This window comes from Cyprinodon tularosa, unplaced genomic scaffold (genome assembly GCF_016077235.1).
Source record: "Cyprinodon tularosa strain WSP-4 unplaced genomic scaffold, ASM1607723v1 ctg168, whole genome shotgun sequence".
In the NCBI taxonomy this organism is placed as follows: Eukaryota; Metazoa; Chordata; class Actinopteri; order Cyprinodontiformes; family Cyprinodontidae; genus Cyprinodon; species Cyprinodon tularosa.
In genome coordinates this window covers 474,151-489,890 of record NW_024038513.1, presented here as the reverse complement: position 1 = coordinate 489,890, position 15,740 = coordinate 474,151, and the positions used below count along the sequence as shown (strand labels likewise).

Here is a 15,740-nt window from a genome sequence, read left to right as displayed (position 1 = left end):
ACTTTTAAAAACTGTAAATGAATAAAATGCTGATTCTGTATTACAAACAAATAAAAATAATTTTTGAAAGCTGATGTACTCATCTGAAACTACGGCTACTGGACTGGGGAAATTATTTCACCTCATGTACTGTTTGGGTGTAAGTACGGCTCTGAGCAATCGTATCTAATCCCTGGATGCTGCCTGCTGGAGAAGTTCCTTCTGAATGTATCGAATTTTTCCTTTCCAGGGTAGGAAGGGAAACCTGACTACTGTGCTGAACCTGGACAGTTACTGTGCAAAAGACATGCACACGGATGATGCTGGTCAAATCGTGGAGCAGCCTTCTGGGAAATGACTACAAAAATCAAAAGTTACACAGATTTAGGGAAAGGCTGAAAGTCGTCTTTACAAAAACCGAAACACTTTGAAGATGTGTGCATCAGCATGTGTCCCACAGCCTGGCGCCCCCTTTTGAGCACCGTTATGTTCAAGCTGCTGCTGGTTAAATAAAATAAACCTGTTAATTGCTTTTATAGTTAAAAGCAGGATGTAACAAACAGGCTGCTGCTTCTGAACAAAGTAAACCCTCAGTAACGTCTCTCAGGCAGCAGTTTCAATCGTCTCTTCCCTTTCAAGTGAATTTAAACCCTCATCTTTGCCTAACAGGAATAGTACGGTTTCTTTTGAATGCGAACGATTCCGATTCCTTGTTTCGATTCCAAGTCCTATCGATTAAGAATCATAAAATCGTAATAAATTAGTTCTATCTGGGTGAATTAGTCTGAACTTCTGGATGTAATTTAATTCCTTAAAACATCTAGTTTTGTGTGAACTTTACTAAAAATAGTATTTTCTACCAGTATATTAATATGCCAACTACTAACTCTAACAGTTTTATTTACATTTTCATAAACAGGGTTCCCACGGGTCCTTAAAAAGTCTTAAAAGAAATTGATTTCTTCAAAATAAAACTAAGGCCTTAATTGGTATTAAAATGTCTTAAATCAGTCTTTCGTAGGTCTTAATTTTTAAAACCTCATAAAAAGGATAATTTTCATCATGATTTATTTTTGTAATCTAAATAAAACATTAAAATTGACCTTTTTTTTTTTTTTTTCCAAAAAAAATAATGGCTCGCCATTATTGGTTCCGTCCCGATAGCGGAACCAATAAAAGCGGCCGGGACATTTGGGAGATGCTGCAAAAAAAAGACTTAGCACTGGTTATGTTGTGGCTTTAAAACTGATTTGTTTTGTTCCCTGCTAAAGCAAAGTTTGTGAATTCAGTTAAATAATTGTTCAAATATATCTGTCATTTCTGTGTTTTTAGCTTTCTTCCTGTATGGGAAGCTTTTCAAAATTTAAAGCATTAGTGCAGTGGTTTATGTTAGAATAAACCTTTGGGTTAAGTTGTCGCAAGCAGGTTTTTCTTGTGTGAATTTGGTCTTAAATTTTTATTTCAAGTGGCATTAAAAAGTCTTGAATTTAACTTGCCTTATGCTGTAGGAACCCTGAACAAAGTAAAGGACAACTTGTATATTAAAGTTCCAGAAAATGTATGAAACTATATAAACCTTGAAGGTGCAAAACAAATATGAAAGTAGCAATGAGCCAATATACTTTGACTTTAGGTAAAATTCAGTCAAGGAAACGGTCTGAATCACGGCTCCTTCTATTTTACTACGTCACTAGATTGAATACTGAGTACTTTATAATCCCGTCACTTGGTGTTCTCACTACTTTCCATTTATTTTAAAATTAGACTTTTGATCAAGAGTATTAATTTTGCACCTTGTTTTGGGAATAATCGATAAGTATATCTGGGAGATTAACCTTTAGTGTTTAAAACTTATTTAGTTTTATATGGATTCTGACGTATGATTATGTTTCATTTGATGTCATGATTAAACTCATTGGGTGAAGTGACTCCTGGTTTAAACTGTTCAAAGCAGCTCAGGGGAAAACTGAAAAAAAGGTTCCTGAGGAAGAGGATTAGGGACACTGAAAAAAAAATTAAAAGTTAACTGATTTTTAATTTGTATTTGTTTAATGTGGGGAAAAAGTCACAATTCTGACTTTCATTGGCCCTTTTTACATTTATGGATATAAAATTTGGCCAACAGAAGCAAAATATTACATAAAAAGAAATGGCCAGAGTCCTTTTCTATATTCTGTAATTCCACATAAAACATCCTTAAAATAAAGTTCAAATTTGTCATAAATATTGTCCAGAATGAAGCGATGAATAACTTCCTATAGCTGCCTGTAGGACTCAGAGTAACAAAGTGCAGTTAAATCATCCAAAATGATTTAACTGGATAACAGCTGTGAATAATCTTAAAGGAAATCTCTTTAACATTGTTAACTAGAAAATACTTATTGACTAGCGACCATGTTTTGTTCCAACATACAGGGGGAAATTATTTCTGTTTTCCGAGCTACCAGTGAATGCCTCCTCTTGACCTTTCACCCCGTTCCGTACCAACAGTCCCCTTCAGCTGCGGGCCGTTTACCCGCTTAGGTTCTGGCTCGGACGTGTTACCCGCTGAGCCCCCGGTACCCGCTAACGGTTCGGTTCGGTCCCTTTAACAGAACCGGAGCCAAACCGCCCAGAAGCTAACGGCTAGCTACCGCAGATGGAGGAGTTTCTGCGGGCCTGCCGGCGGACCTTGCAGGTACCGATAACCTCCAACGTTCGGTCCAACTAAGTTAAAGCAGCCGACTGCAAATAATGGACAACAGCAACCGATGTGATCTCAATTTGATTTATTACTATTTGATGGGATAAGCTAGCAAAAAATAGCACCGTTATATGGCCATTTTTCAAAGTGTATTTCCGGTCATCTTTTCAAATTAAGAGCATCGAAGAGTTTCAAATGAATTTCTAGTTAAAGAATCATTTTCTGCATTGCATGAGGTTTTTTAAATGCGATACAATAAAAATTTGTTTATTTTATAATTTTTATTCCATTTCATTTGTAATTAGCACTGTCTCGTGTTGTGCGTCTTCAGTTTTCATTTATTTTCTCTTCATCAATTCTAGGTTGACACATCTATGCTTCACTGTGCATCCACATCCGATTACTACCAGACCAGAAGAAGGGAAGAAATTACTTAAATAGATGTTGTCTGACATGAGGCAGATTTAGAGGCATCAGCTTGCCAGAGATCATTTCCTGATCTAAAGAAATTCAACAACAGATGAAAAGCAAAGTCTTTGGTAGCAGCATTACTCCACATGTTCATCAGAGACAAAGAACACAAAGGTTTAAAGTACATTTAACACAAAATAAAACGATTCTCAAGATTTGAAGAAAAGTGTGACTTTATGTCTGGAGTAAATCTAGTAGAATATCAGATACAGAGCATCATACTTTACAGTAAAGCACGGTGGGGGTGGTGTGATGGTCTGGGACTGCTACAGCTCTAAACAGACCAAACTAATCCTTCTGTTACTGTGGAAACAAGTATGAGAAAGGAAAAAGGGGGCAATAAGTGACACGAGTGCTCCTAACGGACCTGGAATCTAGTAAATTTGTTTCTACGTTCATTCCGGTTTTAAAGGAAAAGTTCGGTCAGCAATGAATAATCAATGGATCATCATCATTTAACCCTAAAACTAATATGTTCTCAGTGATTTAATGAATTTAGTGTTAATCAGTAAAAAAAAAATAATTTTTGTCTCAATCACTGAGTCTGGGAGCGGCCATTTTTGCCCAAATATAGTAACCCCTCCCTCCTGCCATCTTCCAGCAGTGACGTCACGGTGCGGTAAGCCTAGCGCCATTCTCCCCGCTTTCCAAGCTAAATCAATGGGAACTACTAGACACATCTGCAATCAACAACAATTATTGAAGATTTCCAGAGGACTTCACCATTGAAATTCACCAGAGCTATAGTGAAACTGACAATGCCCACGTGCATGGCAGCTGGATGCTGGAATACATCGGGGAAAAGTGAAAAAAAGAGTTATTCCACCTTTCTGATTCCTGATCCTCCACGGACGGGTTGGTCGTTGGATCGCCAACTTGAAGAGGGAGGATTTGCCATCGAACTTCTGGCCAGAGAAAAAACCCGTAATATGTAGCCAACATTTGGAAGAAGAATGTTTTCAAGATGACTTGGATAATAGCGCGTTACCGCAGCGTGACGTCACTAACCAGTAGGTGGCAGTAGTGTTCTTTGACAAACATGGATGCCTCCAGTAAAACACATTCACATGAAAATTGCTCTGAATAAAAAACACTGATCATTTATTGAACAGGATGGAATCATTTCAGATTTAAAGAACTTTCAGAAGTTTGAATTCTGAACATCATCTTTGTTTGACGCTGTAAGGGAGTTCCAATATGGCGGCTGGTGACTTCACAGCACCATGTAATACCAACAGCCAATCAGATCCAGTTATAATATAAAAATCAGACCTTTGAAGCCAGACAACAACAAGAAAACAAAATAATCCCAAAATAACGGAAGATGGTTCTCAGGTGCGGCCATATTTGTTTTATTATCTGCTCACATTGTTTCTAAGCTCTACATGTTTTGTCATGTTTACATCATCAGGACGCTCTCCGGTTTACAGTAGAACCCACTGGGTTCTCAAACAGGAAGTGAACAGGTGTCCTTCAGCTCCACCTGGCTATCAGGTTCTGACTGCTTCCGTCGTCTAACTGCCCTGTCTTGGTTGTCCAGGAAAACGTGGGTCCGGCCGGTCCTGGTGTCCATGTGGTTTTAGGGAATGAAGCCTGTGATGTGGACTCTATGGTGTCCGCCCTCGCCTTCGCCTACTTCCTGTTCAGGGTGAGATGCTGCCCAATCAGCCGCCAGCTCTCTTCGGAGCCCCATGTTTAGGTCTCTGTGTGTGTCAGACTGCAGGTGGCGACCCGCCGGTTCTGCCCCTGCTCAACATCCGACAGTCGGAACTGGTGCTGCGATCAGACAACCTGTTCCTGCTGCGGCGGACGGGTCTGTCTCCAGACCTGCTGCTGTTCAGGGACCAGCTGGACCTCAGAGCTCTGCACACAGCAGGCCGCCTCCGGCTGACCCTGGTGGACCACAACGTCCTGCCGAGGTGAGACACCAACCTCACACAGCTGCCGGGTAATCTGTAGAAAGGCCTTAGTTTACCTGAAAACGTCTGAGTGCTGACATTTCACAACACGTGTACTCGTGCGTTCTCATGTGCTCGGAAAACATCATCAGCCTCAACCCTACTATGGTTCCAATTCACAAGAACAAAAAGAAAGAGAACGGACAAAGCCCCAGGATGTTGTTCTGGCCCCTCCCTCTTTACCCAGCATGCATCAGAGCAGACTTATCCGTTCTTGAGATTGACAGCTGTCCCAGCATGCACTGCAGCAGCAGCAGCTTCCAGGTTAGCGCTCACAGAGCTCAGCGTTAAGTTAAAAGTTCTCTTTTCTGTTGCTGTTGTTCAATAAAAGTACGTTTTAGGATCATTTGAGCCAAGAGTATTATACTTTAAGCCTCGCTATAAGGCCCATTTCCTGATTTAGTGCATGATTAAAAAAATAAAAGTTCTGATGTTGAGAGACCACAGCAACCAGCAGAGCTCCAAGGCTAACCGCAGTGTCACTACCCGATCCGTCCCGGAAGCACAACGCATTTTACTCATGCATCATCAGCTCAATTAGGCATGCAGATATACATCCGGGTCGCCCTCGATTTTATTTTGTTAAAAAGACCTAAATGAAGTTTTTCCCTCCCCAAAAATAGTAATCTATTAAATAAATGCTTTAAAATCCTTTCTGTTTTATCACTCATCTGTTCCCGATCTGCACCGGAAATGTAATCCTACGCTACTTCCAGTGGCTAACATTTTTGGCTTTGGATTTAAACATAAATCTAGTCTTTTTGAGTTTTATGGTATATAGTATATATTTACCTTATGGTATATAGTGTGTAACCTAAAGAAAGAAACAACTGAAATGCAGATAGACTCTTATTTTGCACTGAGAGTGTCCCATGATGACGTCAGAGAAGCTGTTTAACAAAGAAAAAGTGAAAAGCATCAAAATTGTCTCACAAAAGTCATAAAACATTTTTTAAAGATGCGTAATATTATTCTTTAGTGAGTTAAGGAAAGAAATAAGTAATTTTATAACCATCATTACATTATTTATCAACTCCCAGATGTATATCTGTTCGTGCTTCGGTCATGAATTCGGTAGTGACACGCAGCCAAGGCTAACATTAGCCCGTCTGCAGCAGCCAGCGATAACGTTAGCCCGTCTTTAGCAGCCAGGGTTAAGGTTAGTCCGTCTTTAGCAGCCAGGGCTAACGTTAGCCCGTCTGCAGCAGCCAGCGATAACGTTAGCCCGTCTTTAGCAGCCAGGGTTAAAGGGATAGTTCGGTATTTTTGACATGAATCTGTATGGCATCCCCATCACCAGTGGCATGCAATCACACTGACTTACCCCTGGCAGCGTCCTGTGAGCAGAGTTATCGTCCAGTTTTGGTCAAGCCGAAAGTAGTCCGGCAGGTTTTTAGGAACAGCGAAATAAAACGTTTCTCTTCCCAAAACATTATGTGTTCAAAAGAGCGATATTTTTGCATCCCAAAAACATTGTAGTGGAAAAAGTAACACGTCGTTATCACTTGGTCCTATTTTCTCTCTGTTCGTATCAGTGCGCGCCGACGTGTTACTTTTTCCACTACAATGTTTTTGGGATGCAAAAATATCGCTCTTTTGAACACATAATGTTTTGGGAAGAGAAACGTTTTATTTCGCTGTTCCTAAAAACCTGCCGGACTACTTTCGGCTTGACCAAAACTGGACGATAACTCTGCTCACAGGACGCTGCCAGGGGTAAGTCAGTGTGATTGCATGCCACTGGTGATGGGGATGCCATACAGATTCATGTCAAAAATACCGAACTATCCCTTTAAGGTTAGTCCGTCTTTAGCAGCCAGGGCTAACGTTAGCCCATCTGCAGCAGCCAGCAATAACGTTAGCCCGTCTTTAGCAGCCAGCGATAACGTTAGCCCGTCTGCAGCAGCCAGCGATAACGTAAGCCCGTCTTTAGCAGCCAGGGCTAACGTTAGCCCATCTGCAGCAGCCAGCGATAACGTTAGCCCGTCTTTAGCAGCCAGGGCTAACGTTAGCCCGTCTTTAGCAGCCAGGGCTAACGTTAGCCCGTCTTTAGCAGACAGGGCTAACGTTAGCCCGTCTTTAGCAGCCAGGGCTAACGTTAGCCCATCTGCAGCAGCCAGCGATAACGTTAGCCCGTCTTTAGCAGCCAGGGCTAACGTTAGCCCGTCTTTAGCAGCCAGGGCTAACGTTAGCCCGTCTTTAGCAGCCAGCGCTAACGTTAGCCCGTCTGCAGCAGCCAGCGATAACGTAAGCCCGTCTTTAGCAGCCAGGGTTAAGGTTAGTCCGTCTTTAGCAGCTAGCGCTAACGTTAGCCCGTCTGCAGCAGCCAGCGATAACGTAAGCCCGTCTTTAGCAGCCAGGGTTAAGGTTAGTCCATCTTTAGCAGCCAGGGTTAAGGTTAGTCCGTCTTTAGCAGCCAGGGCTAACGTTAGTGCGTCTGCAGCAGCCAGCGATAACTTTAGCTCGTCTGCAGCATCCAGGGCTAGCGTTAGTCCGTCTGCAGCAGCCAGGGCTAACGTTAGCCTGTCTTCATCAGCCCTCTCTCATGCGTCTGTTCCAATTGACCCATATTTATGTGCTGCCATTTTCCCAGAGTCCATACTTCCCTGTTTTCTTCTCAAGAACATACTTGGCGAGGAAACGAGTCCGTACTCGTGTTCTCGCAAATTGAGAAATGGCATTAGACTTTACCTGCTGATAAATCTGCCAGGTGTCTCTGTTATAAAAACTCTCTGCTGCAGTTCAGACGCTGACCTGGAGGGGGCAGTGGTGGAGGTACTCGACCATCATCAGCTTGAGAGAAAAGCTTCCCCCAGCTGCCCGGTTACCGTGGAGATGGTGGGATCCTGTGCCACCTTGGTAACCGAACGCATCATCCAAAAAGCTCCACAGATCCTGGACCAGCAGCTCGCCCAGCTGCTCTACGGTACGGCCTGTGACAAACACACACACCTGGATGAACGCGCTGATCCGGTCCACGGTTTGCAGATTACCGATCATGCTGACTTGCAGGTTTATGACGAACGACCGTTTGCGGTTATTGTGTGTGTGCGTGTTTGTGAGCAGCAGCGATGGTGCTGGACTGCGTCAACATGGCTCCTGCTGCAGGTAAAGTGACGCCTAAAGACAGTCAGTATGCTGCTGCGCTGGAGACACGGTTCCCTGCTCTGCCACCGAGGGGCGCTCTGTTCCAGGAGCTGCAGGAGGCAAAGTTTGACGTCTCAGGTGAGTTCATGAGTTCCTGTTCCAGCGTCTGACGCCTGTGGCATCGTGCGACAACTCAGTATGCGAACTTTACCAGACAGTGGAGCGTAGTGTAGTAGTCAGTATCACCATCCACTAGGATGAATGTTTCTACTGATCACAGCTCCATCATTCAGCTGTTAGAATAAGGAGCTGCTAGAGTAGATGACATCTGGTAGCTCTAACAGTGTCTCTTAGTTGGAACCATTGTTATTAGAGTAGACCCGCATCCACAGCTTTCGTCTCCGGGCGCTGAAGTGATTTGGTGGCGCCATCTTAGGGCGGTCGACAGCTCCCCTCAGTGCGATGTGTCGAACAGACAGAATCAATTTTAATCAACTTTAACTCTTTGAATATTGAACTAAATTTCATGTTTGTTTGTTTTTTTTTGCTGAAAACAATAGTTTCAGTGCGTTTAAATATTCTTAGTGGGATTAAGAGTAATAGAGTATTCTGATTGGATGGATGCATGTTGCAAAGCTTAGCCACTCATACATTTATAGATATTTTTTATTACTATATACACAAACATTTATACAGGTATACACAAATATATATCTGTCACACATCTCTCTTTCATATATATATATATATATATATATATTTAAAACACTGTAAAGTACAGTATTTTATTTCTTATACTTTTAACTCTGTCATTTATTCTGTTATTTTTATACATTTTTTTAGGGTCAAATTTTCCCATTGAGGGACAATAAAGGGATTTTCTATTCTATGTCTATATATGCTGTTTATTCAGTAATGTCTTACAAAGCTCCAATTGCTGCACAAAGTTATCCCTCTTGTCGTCCATCAGTTCAATTCTATTCAGTTTATTTCTATAGCTCCAATTCCCATCATGTCATCTCAGGTCACTTTCCAGTTCACCAGATCATCCAGTCAGATTGGTTCAAAGTTTTCTATCTATGGAAAATCAGCTGATTGCATCGACTCATTGACTCTTCAGCAATCCCTCACACTAAGCATGCTTGTAGTGACAGTGGAGAGGAAAAACTCCCTTTGAACAGGAAGAAACCTCCAGCAGAACCAGGCTCAGTGTGGGCGGCCATCTGCTGAGGCCCACTGGGGTTTCAAACCAAAACATGCCGCAAAGTGATGAGGCATCCTTTGTTCTGGTTAAACCAGCTGGTTAGGGGAGCAGGTCGACCTCCCCAAGATGGCTCCTGTAATTCCTGAGCTGCGACACTCAATGCTATGGTTCTAACAGTATGCTGTGGTTCTGGTTCTAAGTGTTGTGTTTGGTCCTCAGGTCTGAACGTGGAGCAGATGTTGTTAAAAGACATGAAAGCCGTTTCAGGAAGTCTCAACATTGCTGTTCCTGTTCTGTACATTACCTTGGAGGTAACACAGTTATAGACTGTACCCTAAACTGAACACAGACATACGCAAACATCAGCCAAAGTAGCGCCTGTCTGCCAGTAGGGGGCCACCTAGCAGCGGGTTTCCCCTGAGTTTTCTTTCACAGGCAGAGCTTCCTCTTGTCTTCCAGGAGTTCCTGCAGAGGCCTGACCTTGAAGCAGAGCTTTCAGCTTTCTGTCACAAGTTTGGATACGATTTGCTGATCATGATGACAATCTCCTTCACTGAGAGCAAAGAGCCAATCAGAGAGCTCGGTGTGTTCAGCCACAGCACCACCTGCAGGGAGCAGGTACCTCATTAACAACACACAGATCTGACTCAATAGTTCTGATAGTTTCCTGATGCAAATAAATAAGTACTGCAAAAGTTACCTGGTAGCATGTGATAGAAGCCTCCATGCAGGTGTCAGTCTCTGTTACCATAACAACCAGTGTTGTGCCTATTCACAGAGTATAATGAGGGACGCACACACAGCTCACCTTTGTTTGCTTATAATGTCAGTGTTATGGCCATTTATAATAACACTAATAATAATAATTTATGCTAAATTTTATCAATTTGTTATTTCTACCAATTTAGTTTTCTTCTTTTGGTATGGAAAATATATTTAAGTTAATTTAGAACCAATATTTGTAATTTATTTTTTATATTTGGAATTGTTGTTAATTGTCAGACCCTCCCATTAATTTGAGTAATTAAAGTTGTAGGTAAATAATATTTAAATCTCAAATCATTCTGGCTTAAACGTGTATATAAATGTACTCTTTATCAGATGATGTCACAAAATTTAGAAAATTTCTATTTAAAAAAAAAAAAAATCCTGTCTTAAAATCTGTGTTTTTTTCCATTATCTTCTGCAGGCCAGTTAGTTCTACATCAGCCTGAACACCTAAATTCGGCCAATCATATATCAATGGTCATCTGTCAATCAAATTTTTTCGGTCATAGCATTTTAGCTAATATATGCAACGGTTGAAACCAGAATCCTTTCCTTTCCCATTGAGTTGCGTCCCAGTGTTCACGGGGATGGACGTCTGTGTCTTCTGCAGGCGTAGAGCTAACAGAACTGGCAGCGTTGCGAGGCAAGGGCTCAAACATGTACGGCTGGAAGCCTTCTACACCAAACCAAGCTTCTGCCGCCCTGGCGTCCTCTTCCACAACATCTTCGTCCCCGCTTTCCTCCTCTAAATAAAAAATGGATGACGGAGGAGACTCATCCACGACCTCCGACACTAAACTCTCCTCCTCTTGCATGTTTCCGCTGTCCATAGCGTTCCTTGACAGCATCGTTTCTAAGTCACCAATTTAGTGCTACTTGGTCCCAATGGAATTTCCCATTGGGAACCTGCTAGCACTAAGATGCTAACTGGTTAGCAAGATGCTTCCGACAAACCAGCCACAACCAAACTTGCTTGAGAACCTTCCACCACAACAATCCTGACCCCTTGATAATCGACCAATCACATTCACTTTATTCACGCGTGTAAAGTCGGGCACCACTCGGGAGAATTCGGAAATGCGATGGTTGGAACGGCCGCTTCCTACGACTTTAATAATAAATAACATGGATTTAGGCCCAACTCAACTAAGGTCAATTGAACATTAACTTAAACTAAAACTGACCTACTGAAAAAGAACAGAGGCTGCATAAGTTGGGGTGGAAAGACCTAAACTTGCCACATGAGGGCGGCACAATATAACAGAAAAGCAATAAATAAATAAAAATCCATACAAAACTAAAACACATTAAACAACTCTTTAACTTAGCATAAATAATAAGTGAATATTAAGGTGATAAAATGACTTAAGGTTAACTTAAACAAAATCCCTCCCTCTTTGAGACAGTGGTTTGTTCCCAGCTTCCACCTCCAGCTGATCTGCATTTATAGAACCTCAAAGCAAATAAACCATTCAGACATGGTAACTAAAGTGTGCACCCATTAGAAAATAGACATGTAAATGGAGTAAACTAAATCTGGAACTAAATAGGAATTATAAAACTATACAAACACTTTGTGGTGGAGGTAGAAGGATCCACACCACACGTTCTTTTCAGATTTAAAGCCACGCATGGAGTTAAAGGATCCAAGCTTTCTTGGGAAATATCTGCTGCTGAGTGAAGAATGGAAGAAATCATTTTGGATCCAGATCTTTTTTAGCAGAACCTGATTGCTCCCGAATGTTTCTGAAATTCTGTGTAATTCTGTTAAATAGAGGCTTCACTGCACATCCAGTAGACATTGACTCCATCCAGTATTTTCCATTTCTCTCTATATATTATGCTCAAACATTTAAAGGATTAAAAATGAGGTTCTATTGTGGAGGATTGTGGCTTCATTTACCAAATCAACTTCAACTAGTTCATTTATAGGTTTGTGAACTTCATTAATTTTTTCAATAAGTGAAGTATGAACGTTAGCTAGCTAGTTTTCGACTGTTTGAACTAGCTTCTTTAACTATGAACTGAACCAACATGGATAACAACCTTGATGTTCTCCTTTAGGTAAGCAAGTTCCTTGAACAGGCCCGCACCCTGGACCTCAACCTCCATCCAGTCAGCTCCTCCCACCCTCACATCTCAGCCTATCACCAAGGTGGGATTTCTACCTGGCTCTCCAGGTGAGCGGGAAGCTTCTGTCTGTTCAATCAAAAGTCTCATTTCGTCTAACAGGGAACAAGCTGGCTTCCAGGAAGAAGCTCCTCCCCATCGTGAAGGACTTCCTGAGGGAGTGCGATGGAGACTGTTGCCTTGGAGACGCCGAGGAGGAGTCTTTGGTCCCCCCCACCCCCATGAACAGTCTGGTTGAGGGCTGTCCTCTGGATGAAGGCCTGCCGAAGATCACTGCTGAAGACCTGCAGGACAAATTCCGCCAAATGGACTCCGCTGACCTCTGACCTTCTTTCTGTCAGTTTCAGGGCATCCCTGGTCTCCTCCCAGCATCCCTGTTGCCGCAGCAGCGTCTAAGGACGGCGATGGAGGGGCAGAACATCGGTACTTTTGACAATAAACCTTTTCAATCCCAGAGATCCAGGTGGAATAAAGCTGGTGCTACAGAACCAGACCAACAGAACTGGGCTTTTCTCAGTGAAATACGGTGTTACAGCAGATTCTCAACAGAGCCAGCGTTGAAGGAGCCCAACTGGATCGTCCCGCAGTCAGTTCAGGATGTGTTTTCTAATTTAGATCAAAAGGACAATCTAAGCAACCAAAGAGTAGCTGAGGTACGTTCTGTTGGAAACCGTTAAAACTAAAGGCTTGATTTCACCTTTTTTATAACCTTTGTGTTGTTTAGAGAGTTTCCACTCGTTTGTGAGATCCCACCAAGAAAGATAAGAAAACAGTATTATTGAATATGCTTAAGCGATCAAACCTCAACACACCAATCACCTCTGCTTACGTTAACAATTGCATGTCAGTTTTATCCTCAATAAACTGCAAACGTAAAAGTCTGTCTGAACAGTTCCTTCACAGCAAGTCTGTATGAATCCCTTCAGAATAAAAGTCTGTCTTAGAAGTTCCTTCACAGCAAGTCTGTATGAATCCCTTCAGAATAAAAGTCTGTCTTAGAAGTTCCTTCACAGTAAATCAGTATGAGTTCCTTCAGAATAAAAGTGTCTTGGCAGTACCTTCACAGTACATCTGTATAAGTTCCTTCAAAATAAGTGTCTGAGCAGTTCCTTCACAGTAAATCAGTATGAGTTCCTTCAGAATAAAAGTGTCTGGGCAGTTCCTTCACAGTAAATCTGTATAAGTTCCTTCAAAATAACAATCTGAAGTTGATTCACAGCAAATCTGTATGAGTTCCTTCAGAATAAAAGTGTCTGGGGAGTACCTTCACAGTAAATCTGTATAAGTTCCTTCAAAATAAGTGTCTGAGCAGTTCCTTCACAGTAAATCTGTATAGGTTGCTTCAAAATAACAATCTGAATTTCATTCACAGCAAATCTGTATGAGTTCCTTCAGAATAAAAGTGTCTGGGGAGTACCTTCACAGTAAATCTGTATAAGTTCCTTCAGAATAAGTGTCTGAGCAGTTCCTTCACAGTAAATCTGTATAAGTTCCTTCAAAATAACAATCTGAATTTCATTCACAGCAAATCTGTATGAGTTCCTTCAGAATAAAAGTGAAGTTCCTTCAAATCTGTATGAGTTCCTTCAGAATAAAATTGTCTGGGCGGTTCCTTCACAGCGAGTCTGCATGAGTTCCTTTAGAATAAAAGTGAGCATTTCCTTCATATTAAGTCAATATGAGTTCTTCAGAATAAAAGTGTCTGAGCGGTTCCTTCACAGTAAAGGCTGATTTATACTCAGAAACCAGATCATCTGCGTGTGTGTCGCAGATATGCCCCCACCCCTTCCGCAGAGGCTCTGCTGCACCTCTCCAAAATTGTAGGTGACCGCAGACAGGAGGCCTCTGATTGGTCAAATCCACATTTGCTCTACACTATACGTATTTCCTGTTTGGTGCCTTACTGGCTTGTTTGTATGACCGCCATTGTGGAAAACAACTCGTGAAGATGGATCAGCTAGAAGAGGGAGGTGTACGGGAGCGCTGGGACCCTTCTTTCACTTGGATCCCCACTCTTTTGGTAATTTATCATGGGTCGTATGCGCTAACCACTGCGCCATCGAAGCACGCCCCTGATATGGTCAGTTTGATGCAGAGTCTGTGACATGATGTAGTTTTTTCAATATTCATCAGTCTGATAGCGGTGGGGAAGAAGCTATTGCAGAAACTGCTGGTCCTGCATTGAATGCTGTGAAGCCTCTTCCCAGAGGGCAGCAGGGAGAATAGTCCATGGTGGAGGGGTGAGGGGTCATTGATGATGTCATGGGCTCGGGACACGCAGCGCTGGGATGAAATGTCTTTAATGGAGGGAAGAGGAGCCCCCATGATCCTCTCTGCTCTTCTCACCTTCTTCCAGTATGAGGCGCTGCAGCCTCCACACCACACAGTGAGCAGCAATTCTGCAGATTGGCAAGCATACAAAATCACTCTGGAATAAAGTCCAAAATTAACAGGCAAAAGGAAAAAAAAAACCTACTATCAAATGAAATTTAGAGAATATGATAAGAGTAAAGAGACATGGAGGCTAAGACATTAAATTATGGTACGGAAGCTGAATAAAATACCTTCCTTTATTGAGGTGGATAGATTATTTATTACCAAACCTTTGGCCATTGCAAACTACCAAAACACTGCCTGGCTGAGCAGAATTGATAGTAAATATTTTGTAGGTATTGCACTTATGTACTTTAGTGCAGCCTTTGATCTTGTTGATCATTGACGGTTACTTGAGAAGTTATCTGCATATGGATTCAAAGGTCATGCATTATGTTTCATGAGTCTGCCTGGCTGTGTGTTTCTTGGACGGGGCCGCCTTTTCCTGTTGCCTTTGTGTCTCTTCTTCTGTCTCCTTGAACCCCAGTGGGCCTCAGCAGATGGCCGCTCACACTGAGCCTGTTTCTGCTGGAGGTTTCTTCCTGTTCAAAGGGATTCTTTCCTCTCCACTGTCGCTACAAGGATGCTTAGTGTGAGGGATTGCTGAAGAGTCAATGAGTCGATGCAATCAGCGGGTTTTCCTTAGATAGAAAACTTTGAATCAATCTGACCGGATGATCCTCCACGGAGGTAATTGCCAAGTGCCTTGTTGCCATCTTTCTCTTCCTTAAAATGAAGCCAAACTTTCGATCGGTTTACCCAATGGGACACCATTTTTTTGTTTTGCTTTAATAGACTTACGCCTGGTCACATCCTACTTGTTTACTGAATGCTGTGTGCATTACTTGCGCAAAAAACGTGACGTAAGTCGTGCTGCCTAGAGCCCGCTAGGCCCTGGTGCTGGCTGGAATTGATTAGAGAATCGTTAAGCGAGCTGCCAAATGGTGCCATGGAATTGGAACACACGCAACCGGTTCTGAACAGGAACCGGTTTTCGATTCCCATCCCTATTGGGACGGGTGCGCTGACATCAGCTACCTTCTGGAGATGGGGGTGGACAGTGCCGGGCCCCCCCTTTGGTACTCCC

The 15,740-nt window shown here is 42.4% G+C and overlaps 1 protein-coding gene across 1 annotated transcript; it reads left to right on the top strand.

Annotated features, from left to right (window-relative positions):
• The first annotated feature begins 2,431 nt into the window (after nucleotides 1-2,431).
• On the top strand, nucleotides 2,432-13,549 carry prune (prune exopolyphosphatase). The gene is made up of 9 exons (XM_038281176.1): nucleotides 2,432-2,656; nucleotides 4,674-4,781; nucleotides 4,850-5,052; nucleotides 7,833-8,017; nucleotides 8,158-8,316; nucleotides 9,602-9,693; nucleotides 9,842-10,000; nucleotides 12,215-12,305; nucleotides 12,383-13,549. Exons 1-9 carry the CDS (start codon nucleotides 2,618-2,620, stop codon nucleotides 12,604-12,606), a joined length of 1,260 nt encoding a protein of 419 aa, XP_038137104.1. The 5' UTR covers nucleotides 2,432-2,617; the 3' UTR covers nucleotides 12,607-13,549.
• Nucleotides 13,550-15,740: the final 2,191 nt, after the last annotated feature.